General features: G+C 40.8%; 1 protein-coding gene across 7 annotated transcripts in view; it reads right to left on the reverse strand.

Moving 5' to 3' along the window:
- Positions 1–13,903, reverse strand: part of Piezo2 (piezo type mechanosensitive ion channel component 2) — a 388,432-nt gene that overhangs the window by 316,786 nt on the left and 57,743 nt on the right. For all 7 annotated transcript variants that reach the window (XM_031365853.1, XM_031365850.1, XM_031365855.1 and 4 more), the window contains exon 2: positions 3,808–3,903. In XM_031365853.1, coding sequence (XP_031221713.1) covers positions 3,808–3,903 — 96 coding nt within the window. The remainder of the gene's footprint in view (positions 1–3,807; positions 3,904–13,903) is intronic.

Raw genomic sequence — 13,903 nt, forward strand, 5'->3', positions numbered from 1 at the left:
AGAACAGTTGAGAACTCGCATCCTTGAGGAACGAGGGACATTCAGCCATGTTAAGAATGAATGACGTTGAAGACCATTCTCTGTAAGCTTGTTCATCACCAGACATTATATCTCACAAGTCCTTTCCTCAGACCACTGCACCTGAGTGACCTACACCATAGTGGGGAGGAAGAGTAATGATGATTTACATACAGACACAATGTCTGGATTCTATGGTTCTAGCAGTTTCCAGTGGTTCTGTTACTGAAGTTCACACGTATGCACACATGCATGCACACATGCACACACGCAAGTGCATACACACACAACGTACTGCCTGGCTGATATGTCTATGCCGTTTCAACATTCTGCCCGGGTTCTTGGTTTTCTTATCACTTTTAATGAATTTCTGGTATTTAATATTCTTTTATAAAATACCTATAGTCATTCCTGATTTAGGTTAGAACCCCACAAGATTCAGCCCTACTGAGATAATCACACATTTCAGTCAGTCATTTAATGAATGAACTGCCTAGCCTCCCACATGCCCTTCCTAATGTTATTGGAAGGTGACCTCTGACCTCTTTTAACTCACTACTGCTCTAGGTAGGAACCATGTCCAGGAAGTGCAGGAAAGTACAGTTCCGTCTGTTTTAAGAGAGACTATCTGATGATATTCTGGAGCAGTGGTTCTAAACCTAGTGGTCCTAATGCTGTGACCCTTTAATACAGACCTTCATGTTGCAGTGGCCCCTGGTCATAAAATTATTTTATTGCTACTTTATAACTGTCATTTTGCTCCTGTTATGAACCATAATATGAACATCCAATATGCAGAATATCTGATGTGACCCCTGTGAAAAGGTCCTTAAACTCCAAAGAGGTTGCAACCCAAAGGTTGAGAACTGCTGCTTTAGAGTCCCCAGTGAGAAGGGAGCTCCTGACACACCAGTATGTAAAGGGCCACTTGGGCAGCCCACGTGGATATTGCAGAAAGAATTCTCCTGCTAGCTACAAGAATGCGTTTCACCTCTCCTATAAGCACTTTCTTTCAAATCAAGAATTCTCTGACTGCATAAATTTTATCTCTCCCTAATCAGATAGTTACATATGCTGTGGATAACGAATCTCTGAGCGATTTTATTACCCTCGTGTTTGTTGTGTGCATGGTGGGGTAGACTGGACTCAACACATGACATCAACATGTGATTGAAAGCTCTCTTCCTTGAGTAATTTGGAACATGTCCTATAAAAGGACTGTGGGATCCAGATCCTAGCTAGTTTTTAAAAACAGAGAGGTTTTAGTGTTTGGGCATAGAAATCATCTTTCTTTACCAGTGTAGTCTGTCACCCAGGCACTGAGAGGTATCCCTGTTCAAACAGTCTTCTCTTGCTGATGACACCAAGCTCAAGGTGGTGGATGCTTCTAACCTAACCAGCCACAATGTCCACTAGAGATCAATCTAAGGACCACATCAAAGAGTATACAAGCTAATGTAGGATACTGATGTTCCCCCCAACACTGAGCACCTCTGTAAGCACAATGAAAGGAAGCCCAATCGCATAAACAAAGACATCCATCCACACAAGAAAAGCCCAGGAACAGTCGCCATATGTGCGCATCTTATGTCTAGTGTGGTGTGTCTGTATTAATACAGCACCCTGGCAAGGCACACCTCATCAGCTCTTGGGACCAATTCAAGTTCCCACGTGGACTTGGATCTGGGCTTTCCAGGAGGTACAGTGCAGAGTTTGAAGAGAACCTTATCCTAATGTACTTGTCAGCTGATTCCCGAGATGTGGTTATGAACCTAGACTTTCACACCTCGGTGCAGCATGAACCCTGCCCTGAAAAGACATGCTGGTCTCCATGACAGCTTGAGCCCATCAGTTCTATGTAGGCCCTCACACCACCTAGGAGTATCTAACCCACTCTATCTTTCCACACAATCTCTAGAAATGCATGGGTTTTGAGTCCTGTAGGTCAGAAAAAAAAATCATGAATATTACAGAAGCAAACAAACAGATGAGGTTATGTTAACATCAGTCATGTTTCCTGGTGCTAAAATGCAGGAAAAAGGAAAATGAGACACCAGGATGCTGCTTCTGAATGCGGATGTAGGGATTTCCTAGGAAGCCTGCTCTGCCCTTCTCTTCAGATGGGACCAGAATCAGCAGGCACCTGGGGTCTTCTTTGCACTCTGACCTTGTAACTAACTTTTCATTCACAGGATATTTCTGCATATGGAGGGTTCATAGATTTTGATTTGATGTTGTATGTACCATATCCTGTCAGTGTCAGAGCCCAGTACTCTGGGCTTAGCTAATGGACACCTCTAAAATTGTTAGCGACTCAGGGTTATTGATTGGGGGATTAAAAAAAGAAAATCTAAGAGCTGTCACACAAGGGTGGAGACAATTTTATTTATCTGATCTCCACATAGAGCAGGAGCCTATATTGACATAAGAGCAACAGACAGTGCCAGGGAACATAAAAGCACTGTGCTTTGAACGTTCACAAAACCTTTCTTTGCAGCATGCATTTCAAACCCTGGAACAGGAGTTGCCCATATACAATAATCTCATTTCCGAGGCCAGAAACCCTATGTTGAACTCTTCATAGGTAATGGTGAATGGAGTCCCATAAACACTGAATTCGTTGTTTAGTAAGGATCTGCACAAACCTGTTTCTACAGCTTTTCTTAACCTGGGCTATTAAGTACATAATTCAGAGCTAGAATGTGAATGTCCTTCTGGGTCAGGGAACTAGGCATAGCGTCGGTAGCTCTAATTACTAGGATAAATGGGCAGCGCGGTATCTAAATCGCATCATCAGGAAGGAGGGGAAAGACGAAATTGTTTGCTGTCCCTTGTACACTGTCTCTGTTGTTTCTCCAAAAGAGCCCAGCACTAAAGAGTTACCACCAATGGCCTTTCTCACGCCACGGAAGGTCAGGACAAACTGAGTTTCCTTTTCCTGTCATGGAAACACACAGCCGTTTCACTCACCTACAACATTTGGCATGGTCCTTATTTCTTGCAATAGCAACGTGTCACAAAAAAAAAAAAAAAAAAAAAAAAAAAAAAAAAAAAAAAAAAAAAAAAAAAAAAAAAACAGTTTATTTCACTGGGCTCAAAGGAGCTTCGTTTTCATAGTTGTGGAAGAGCTTCAACTCAGGGCAATCACAAACCAGAAGGTGCTGCCTACTTAAACCCTCAGAAAATAGTCGCTGTTCATTTCTCTATCTCACAAAATGATAAATAAGAATTTAAAGCTTAGCAGGAACCTGCTTTAGATACTACCTAAAGATTCTGCTTTCTACTTTCACTGTGTACTTAAGAAGTATGTAAAATAAAGTAAAACAAAACAAACAAACAAAAAACTCAACCGCTGTCCCACTAAGATACGGCAGAAAACCAGGCTTCCTACCCAGTTTTCCCACCACAAGGCTCCAGTGGGTCCCAAGTGGCTCTGCTCTTTTCAATGACCATATCCTCCCCAACAACACATACATTATGTCAATGCATATGCTCGTGTTGTCATAAAGCAAGCCTTATTTTAATTGACAGTACTGTGAGTTAGTTTTCATTAGTTACAGAATTCTTGATTTTCTGTCCAGTCTACTTTATTAGGAGTTAATATAGGGAGAATGGCTGTGTATATAATAAAGATAGGTGTCACTCAAACAAATAATTCTGTTCTACTTGATAGTGCTTACAACACTGGACACCCACTCCTACTGCTCAGATAGTGTCCTCCCAGAATAAAGACAACCCCCAGAAGTCGAGAAAAGCACATCCAAGCTGTGGACCAATACGGGACCTTACCTTGCATCGTTGCTTTGGTTGGTTCTGAGAACAGAGGAATGAGCAAGAGGTAGATAAGGTAGACAAAGGAGAGCCCATTGTACCGGAATGCACATGCTGTGATTGGGAAAAGAGAAAAGAGGGACATGGCATTAATGACAGCAGGCGACCCAACAGCTCCTTGACGATCATATCAAAACTCACAGGGCTTCACTCTCTGAACCAGGGGTTCCCAACCTTCCCAACCCTGTGGCCCTTTAATAGAGTGCCTTGTGTTACAGTGACCCCCAACCATAAAATTGTTATCATTGCGACTTTATAACTGTAACTTTACTACTCTTAGGAATGGTAATGTAAATATCTGATATTTCTGATGGTCTTAGGCAACCCCTGTGAAAGCGTCATTCTACTCCCAAAGAGGTTGCAACCCACACGTTGAGAACCACTGCTCTAAACAGGTAAGTCAATCTCAAAGCAATAAATAGTGTTCTGTGTTTGCCGTTGTATTGAGCATGATGTGAAACATATCACAAAGAAAGAAAAGAAAAGAAAAGAAAACAACCAGATCTTTGCTCTTAAATCGAAGAATGAACTTAAAGTTTCCAGAGTAGCTCCATTAAAATTAGTTAAGTGACTTGTTAATAAGTACACAATTTCAAAATATATAAAAACTAAAACATGCGGGGAGGAATTTAAAGACTGATACCAGCTCAGGACCCCCAGGGCCAAGTTCTCAGCACAAAGGAGATTGATTTGTCCCAGAGAGACAAAAAGCAGGGAATAAGAGACAAAGACAGGAGTCAGAGGACGAGAGAAAATGAGGAAAGGAACAAGGGAGATGGACCAGGGATGTTCGTCCCCAAGTTGGAGACAAAGACTGCCTCTGGATAGAAAGGAGGCAGACGTGGCCCATAGGAAAATAAAGGTAAAGGGGGTGGGGAGGGAACACTGTGTTAGTATGTGGTGGTACATTTTGATTGGGCACGTTAATTAGGTCAACCAAAGGAGATTTCTGATTTGATAGTTGGGCCTTGGTAGTCAGTCTTAGGAGGAGGAAATAGACAAATAAAGGAAGAGACCTTGCTTGCTAGCTTTAGGAATATAACCTAATGTTTTTTGTAGCAAGACAGAAGGAATAGGAAAGAAGAGCAAGGCCTGCCAGAGCCATGTTTGCCATGCTTGATCTAGCTAGAATCCCTTCAAGGAAGGAGTTTTACAAATCATTAAAGTTAGAATTTTTACCAGGCTTAAAATTTACTCTACTGCTATAAGATGTTTTCCATAAACTTAATTGTACCCATAAAGTAAAAACAACATATTTTTGCCAAAGAAGAAAGGAAAAACGTAAAAAAAAAATTCAAAGAAAATTACCAAATCAAAAAAGGTCAGTAAGAAGCCGGGTGGTGGTGGCGCACGTCTTTAATCCCAACACTTGGGATGCAGAGGCAGGTGGATTTCTGAGTTCGAGGCCAGCCTGGTCTACAGAGTGAGTTCCAGGACAGCCAGGGCTATACAGAGAAACCTTGTCTCAAAAAACCATTAAAAAAAAAGGTCAGTAACAACAGAAAAGAGAACAGAAGGCTTTCTAAAACAACCAGAAAACAGCGGACAGAATAGCAACAGTAAGCCTTACCCATCAGCAACTACCTTAAACATCGGTGCCTTAAATTCTCTAGGCAAAAGGTAGAGGGGAGCCAAGTGGGTGGGGGAGGGGCAGTGAGGCTAACTATGGATCTTCACCTCTCCCTCCTCTACTCCAAATCCAATCCTTCAGTCTCACCTTCAGCTCTGTAGCAGACCCCCAGCTTCAGCCTCCCCCGACCTCTCAGTCCATATCTCCAGTGGATCACACAGATCTTCCCCTGTACCCTTCCTTTCCTGACTCAGCACTTATCTCAGCCCCCAAGCCCAGCAGGCATTCCTGGGAACCCACACACTGCTGTAGCTAGGGAAGCAGGTAGACTAGTTCATTCTACCTCAGCTCTTCCAAATCCAATCCCCTAGTCCCATTCCCATCTCTGTAAGAAACTACTGGTTGTGGCCACCCCTTACTCTCTGCCCCTATTCCCAGAGGACTAAGCAAATATTGGTGAATACCCTGCTTTCCTCCCTCTTGTGGATCCCCTCAAAGCCCCATGGCCAGCCCATCCTCACTCATAAGTGTCAGCTCCCAATACCCAGAAAAACATTTATCCCAGATCCCCTAGTGGCCACACCTAGCAGGATCCAAGAATTCCCTACCAGCATCACATAACCATGATACCCTTCTAGAAACCAGAGAAGATAAGAGAAACCAAGAAACAAAATACCCACCCAACAAAGACATGACTAGATATGAACACTCAGAATTTCAGTCAGATGCCTAGGTGCCAGTGGAAAACCACAAACAGTAACAGCCAGTACACTACGTTTCCAGTAGAGTTCAGCAACCCTACCATAGTAGGGCCTGAGAATTGCAGAATAGCAAAGACAAAGATATTGAAATAGACTTTATAAATATGCTAGGGATTCTTAAAGAGGAAATTAGTAATTCCCTTAATGGAATCTATGAAAACACAAATAAAGAGTGGAAGGAAATAAATAAAATATTTCAAGTCCTGACCTGAGAGTAGAAATACTGATTAATAAAGAAACACAAACTAAGGAAATTCTGGAAATAAAAATTTAGCAACTTGAACAAAAATCTCATAGGCAAAACTTCACCAATATCATGAAAGAGATGGAAGAGAGAATCTCTGGCATTGAAGACTTGATAGAAGAAACAGATACCTCAGTGAAAGAAAGTGTTCAATCAAAAAAAAAATCCTAGAATAAGACATCCAGGAAGCCTGGAACTGCTATGAAAAGACAAAAATGTAAAAATAATAGATACAAAGATAGGAGAAGAAACCCAGGTCAATGTCACAGAAAATATTTTCAGCAAAATCATAGAAGAAAATACCCCTAACCTATCAAGGTATTAGAAACATACAGAATACCACCTAGAATGGACCAGAAAAGACTCCTCATCACATAATAATCAAAACACTAAATGAACAGAACAAAGAAAAACATTAAAACCTGCAAGGTATAAAAAGGCCAAGAAACATATAAAAGCAGACCTGTTAGAATAACTCTTAGCTTCTCAATGTTGACTCTAGAAGCCAGAAGATTCTGGAAAGATGTGAAGCATACTCTATAAAACATCACAGATACAAGTCAAGACTACTATACCCAGCAAAACTTGCAATCATCACAGATGGAGAAAATAAAATAGTTCATAATAAAACCAAATTTAAACACTGGAAGGAAAACTCCCACCTAAAAAGGTTAAGCACACACAAGAAAACATGAGCAATAAATCATTCCAAGCCAGTAAATCAAAAGAGGGGAACACTGCAGGTGTGCACGTGTGAGCGCGCGCGCACACACACACACACACACACACACAGAGAGAGAGAGAGAGAGAGAGAGAGAGAGAGAGAGAGAGCACAACAAAATAACAGAATCAACAAAAACTGCTTATTAATAATTCTCACTATCAATGGTCTCAATTCCCCCAATAAAAACACACAGACAGAAAGAATGAATGTGAAAACAGTATCAATCTGATATATCCAATAAACACACCTTGACGTTAAGATATTGAAGAAATTAAAGAAGATATGAGTAGATAGCCCATGCTCATGGATCAGTAGGATTAATGTAGTAAAAACGGTCATTCTACCAAAAGCAATCTACAGAATCTATGCAATCCCCATCAAAATGCCAACAAAATCTTTACAGATCCCAAAAAGATAATTTTTCAGCTTCATAACAGAACACACACACAAACACATACACAGAGGATAGCTAAAACAATCCCGAATAATAAAAGACCTGATGAAAAAGTGTCACCATCTCCAACCTCAAATTGCACTATAACGCTGTAGTAACAAAAATGGCATAGGACTGGTCCAAAAACAAACATGTGGATCAATGGAATCCAATTGAAGAGCCAGACATAAATCCAAACACCTACAGACACCTGATTATTAGTAAAGAAGTCTGGGAAAAACAGCATTTCCAACAAATGGTACTGGTCAACCTGGATGGCCGCATGTAGAAGAATGCAAACAGATCCATACTTATTATTCTGCACAAAACTCAACTCCAAATAGATCAAATACCTCAACATAAAACCAAATATATGAGCCTTATAGAAAAAAGACTAAGGAATAGACTTGAACTCACTGTCACATGAAAACATTTTCTGAATAGAACACTCACCATTAACACAAGCATTAAGATGATCAATTAATAACTAGGACCTAATGAAACTAAAAAGCTTCTGCATGGTAAATGACATCATCACTTAGACAAAATGGTAGCCTACAGAATGAGGAAAAATTATCAAGTGACATCTGACTGAGGGCGAATATCAAAAATATATAAGGAACTTAATTTTTAAAGTGGGGCACATATGGCAACAATGAAGTCTCAATAGAGATAACTCATATGGCCAAGAAACACGTAAAGAAACATTTAACATCTTTAGTCATAAAGGAAATGCAAATCAAACTAATCTGAGAATGTATCTTATACCCAATCAGAATGGCTAAGATCAATAAAACAAGTGACAGCTCATGCTAGCAAGAATGTAGAGTAAGGTGAGCACTATCCATTGCTGGTGGTAGTGCAAACATATAAAAGTCACTATGTAAATCAGTGTAGCAGTTCCTCACAAAGACGGGAATTGATCTATCTCTTGAGAGATAAATCCAGCTAAAGCTCTCTTGGGCACACACCCAAAGGTCACTTCATCCTAACACAGAGACACTGGCTCAACCGTGTTCATCACCATCTATTTATAACAACTAAAAACTTGAAATAGCCTAGATGTCACTCAGCACGGGAATGCATTTAAAAAAAATGGTACATTTACACAATGAGATACTGTCAGCTATTAAAAAATGAAACCATAGCCAGGTAGTGGTGGCACACGTCTTTAATCCCAACACTTGGGAGGCAGAGGCAGGCGGATTTCTGAGTTCGAGGCCAGCCTGGCATTAATTAACCCAGACCCAGAAAAACAAATATGAAAACTGCCTTGCTCATTCAGAGTCAGTAAAGTCTCCTCCTGCAGCAGATGGGAACAAATACAGAACCACATCCAGACAATATGCAAAGATGACTAAGAGACCTTGGAACACTCAGCCCCAAAGGTGATCAACCCCCACATCCCCACCCCAGGGGTCAGGGAACCCTGTCAAAGAGAAAGCAGTAAGAGTGTAAGAGCCAGGGAGCTTGGAGGACACCAAGGGAACAAAGCCCTTTAAATCAATCTGTTTAACATAGGCAATTCACAGAGACCAAGGCAGCGCGCACATGGCCTGCACGAGTCTACACCAGGGGGTGTTCCGAGGCTGAAAGAATTAGACACATGACCCTATACTTAATGCAGACACTATCTCTTGCAAAGTGATAATCACTTGCAAGTGAAAATTTCCTTTTCTCTGAGGGAATCTCACTGGGAAGTCAAACTATTCTTAATGGCAAGACACATGCCCAGCAGTAGATGGCCAACAGAAAACAAGTTCAATGAATCCAATGGGCATCATTGGAGGTTACTTGTCTCGTAATGTCAAGGCAGGGCTGCTTTACTATTATTATTTATTATTATTAAATTTAATATTTTATTTATATTTTCTTCTTACATTATAGATCCTTTGTGTACATATTTTGGCTTCCAGTTTAGTGGTTTTTTTTTCAGATTCCTGAGTGTGAAAATGAGAAGGATTCCGAATCTAGAACTGTTTCCTATGCTTTTTCTTGGCTCTTTTTCTTCTGTTTGTTTGTTTGCTTGTTTTAACCTATTGCAATGTATTGGGTTTATTTTATCTTACTTTATTTTATTTTATTATTATCCCTTAGAAGCCTCTTTGTTTTCTATTAAGAGGCCTAAAAGGGGGTGGGACCAGAGGGTAGAGGTAGTAGGGAAGAATTGGGAGGAGTAGAGAGAGGGGAAACAGTAATCGGGATATATTATAGAGGAAAACATCTATGTTAAATAAAGGGGGGGGAAGAAACATCGATATGCTGTCTATAAGAGATTTTGTTTGTATTTAAAGAACAGATAGGCCTGGGGTGGAAAAAATGGGAAAAGATATGCAGAAAGAAAAAAAAAAACGGGACTGGAATAAGACAGAACTCTTAACATGCATCATTACAGACCACAGAGTTATGATACTCAAAGTCACTAATGGGAATTTGGGGGAAATTAATGAATACATTAAAATTTAAAACAAGAAAAACAAAACCTGGGCATCCAAACAAAGAATAGACCAAGGAAGAAGGTAAAGGGGAGATGTAAAAATATATTGAGGCGAGATGGACAGAATTCATACTAAAGCTGACAGGATGCAGCAAAAGTAATTCTAAGAAAAAGTTTGTTTAAAAAAACAAAAACAAAAAACAAAAAAAGCCCTGCTGGGCAGTGGTGACACATGCCTTTAATCCCAGCACTTGGGAGGCAGAGGCAGGCGAATTTCTGAGTTCAGGGCCAGCCTGGTCTACAGAATGAGTTTCAGGACAGTCAAGGATACACAGAGGAAAAAAGAAAAAAGAAAGAAAAAGAAAAAAAAAAAACAACTCTACATAAAAAGAAGATCTCAAATTAATGCTGTATGCCTAAAGAAATTGAAGGCAAAATTAAGCCCAAAGGTAGTAGAAGATAAGAAAAAGATAAAACAGCAATGAAATGGACTAGAAAAGCAATAGAATGATGAATATAAGAGCTGCTTTCTACAAAGATAGCCAAAATAGATAAACCTTTAAAAATCAGAGAAAGGATTCAAAAGTAAAATCAGAAATGAAAGTTGAAAGAGCATCATTTATACCAGAGAAATATTGAGGAATATGAAATATGACAGGCTACTGAGAACAATGCTTGCCAAACTTGTGCAATCATTTAGGGGGAAATGCACTGTTCCTACACACACACACACAACACACACACACACACACACACAAAGAGAGAGAGAGAGAGAGAGAGAGAGAGAGAGAGAGAGAGAGAGAGAGAGAGACTGTTCTAGTTCCCTTTTGTTTCTATTACTGATCCAAAGTAACCTGAGGAGGGAAGGGTTGGTTTCATCTTTTTTTAAAATTCACGAACATAGAAAGTTGTTTAATAACAGCACATTTGAGTTACTCATCTGAAGAGCCAACAGTCCTACAAGGACGTTTCATCTTATTCTTCCAGTTACAGTTCAATGGAGAGGGAAGTCAGGGCAGGACTCAAGACAGGAGGCAGCAGAAGGCGTGATGAGTTGACTTGCAATGAGTTGAGCACAACTTCTCAGCAGGGGACTCACTCAGGGCCAGGGCAGCACAGCAGAAACCATGCAGGAATGCTGCTTTGTAGATAGATAGCTGACTCCCAGGCTTATGCTGATATTACTTTCCATCCCCCAGGACCACCTGCCTGGGGATGGTGCCATCCAAAGTGGGCTAAGTCCTCTTGTATCAGGACAAAGCCCCCACAAACATGGCCAGAAGCCCATCTGATGGAGGCAATTTTCAACTGAGGCTTTCCTCTCAGATGACTCTAGATTGCATTTACCTCATAATCAAGGCAGATAGGACAAAGGAGAAATAAGGAAGTCTGACCTAACTAGAAATGAGAAAGGAGACTGGGGGAATCATCCAGCTTGACAGTGAAAGAAAAGCCCAGGACCCGGTTGTGCTAGATTGTATCAAACATTCAAAGACAACGAATTCTCTTAACAAGTGAAAGAAAACACTTCCAAATCTGTCTTATGAATATAGCATTGCTTTGATCCTGATGCCAGAGGAAGTTTACACAAGAAAAATATATGTTAAATCATAGACCCACACTGCTGATGAGCCCAGGCACTAAAATGCTCTATATGATGCCAGCAAACTGATTTCAACAGTGAGTTAAGGACTATTCCCAAAGTCCAGGTGGATTTCACGGACAATGTTTTGACATATGCAGTCCATAAAAGTGACATGCCATGGTAACAGAATGATGGAGAGAATTGTGTGATCATCATGATGAAAAAAAAAAAACTTTAACAAATATTCAACTTTTTCACAATCAAAACTATCAACAAAGGAAGTCTAACTGAAATATACCTCAACACAGATAGGTAGCACATTTACAAAATATCCCACAATTAATAGCATATTTAACTGTAAAAAAATTGAAAACTCTTCCTCTAACTCAAGATTAAGACAGGTATGTCTGCTCTGCCATTTCTCCTCAATACCCTATGCTTAGTCGTAGCCAGAGAAATGAGGCAGGTGTCCTAGTTTGGTCTGCTGCAGATGTGATAAAGCACACATCAAAAACAAGTTGGGAAGGGAAGGCTTTGCTTGGTTTAGGGCTCTTGTTCATTAAATTAAACCTAAGTCAGGAGCCTGGAAGTGGGAAGTTGGAGGAGGAAGGACAGAGGGACACTGCTTGCCCACTGGCTCTCCCTACTGCCTTTCCTTTTATATTGCCCAGGGATGGCAGCACAATGAGCTGGGCCCTCCAGTATCCATCATCAATCAAGAGCACACATGCCCACAGACATGCCCACAGGCCTGCAAGATGTAAGCAATCCCACAACTGAACATTCCCTTCCTAAGCATCTCTAGGTTTGTGTCAAGTTGTCAAAGTTCATTATGAGAGCCAGGAAGACAAAAAAAGATATGGTGTCATTTCTTGGGAAGAAATATAAAGTTCTCTGTTTGAAGATTTGTAGTTGTATATATAGAAAACCCTAAAGATGACACCAAAATATATAAGAAGTAATTACAAAATTCAGTTAAGATAAATAATAGAAAGTCAAGGTAGCATTTCAATACAAGTAAAGATTATCAACATATTTAATATCATTCCTATCAAAATCTATGGAATTTTTCACAGAAATTAACTTTCAAAAGAACTACATTTTTATGGACTCAACAAAGAGCCTAAATTCATCACAGATCTGACTTAAAGATATCCAGTAATGCTAGAGCAATCTACAAACAGTGTCATGCTGACATAAAAACACACACACTGACCAATGGGACAGAAGAGAGAACCCAGAAATGAACTTACACAGGTGTTTTTACACAGGTCTCAAAACCACAAATGATGGAAAAATCAGATGTCCACATGTGGATGAGTGGACCTCAATCTCGAAACTCAGACAGTTGTCTACCTGTATTTACCTTTAGCTTTGCATGGTTTCGTTCCCTGCTGTCAACCATGGTGTGAAAATATAAAATTCACCAATGCAGATGTGGATGCTTGGAGCCAACCATCAGACTGAGATCAGGGACCCTGGGGCAGGGGGGAGCTGTCAGAAGGACTGGAGGAGCAGAGGGGGATTGCAACCCCATAGGAAGAACATCAGCTGGCTGGACCACCCAGTGCTCCCAGGGACTAGACCGCCAACCAAGGGAGGGGTCCATGGCTCCAGATATATATGTAGCAGAGGATGGCCTTGTCTGGCATCAATGCGAGTGGATACCCTTGGTCCTGTGGAGGTTTGATGCCCCAGTGAAAAGGGATCCTGGAGGGGTGGGGCGGGAGAGGATGGATGGGTGGGGGAGCACCCTCACAGAAGCAAAGGGGAGGAAGGAGAGGGAAGCTGTGGGATGGGGGGCTTGTAGAGGGATAACCAGGAAGTGGGATATTATTTGAGATGCAAACAAATGGAATGATTAATAGAAAAAGAAAAAGAAAGGAAATATAAAATGGGAGATCCCAGAAGCAATTTAAAAGTTTTAAAATTTGTGCCATTCTCAATAACAAGGTAAAAGTCTCACAGCATCCAACATGACCGCACTTAAGATGTGAATCAGTACGCATTACTCCATAGTCACTTGCTGGCATTCTCAGCTATCAAACTGATTGCACAGTATCAGGTACTGACATATGGCAATCTGGTACCACCCCCAGTTTCAGGTATGCACTGGGGTGAGGGTTGAAACACATCCCCCCAGGGATAACGAGGGGACTACTGTGTAAACACCAACTTAATGTAGAATAAGGAATTATGAAGAAGGCCTGAAACGTTATCCATCAGAAGAAAACAGAGTTCATGCTCCATGGCATTGCGGTGCATTAGTATCTTACATATGACCCTTCCATCCCCACCCC

This window comes from Mastomys coucha, unplaced genomic scaffold (assembly GCF_008632895.1).
Source record: "Mastomys coucha isolate ucsf_1 unplaced genomic scaffold, UCSF_Mcou_1 pScaffold13, whole genome shotgun sequence".
In the NCBI taxonomy this organism is placed as follows: Eukaryota; Metazoa; Chordata; class Mammalia; order Rodentia; family Muridae; genus Mastomys; species Mastomys coucha.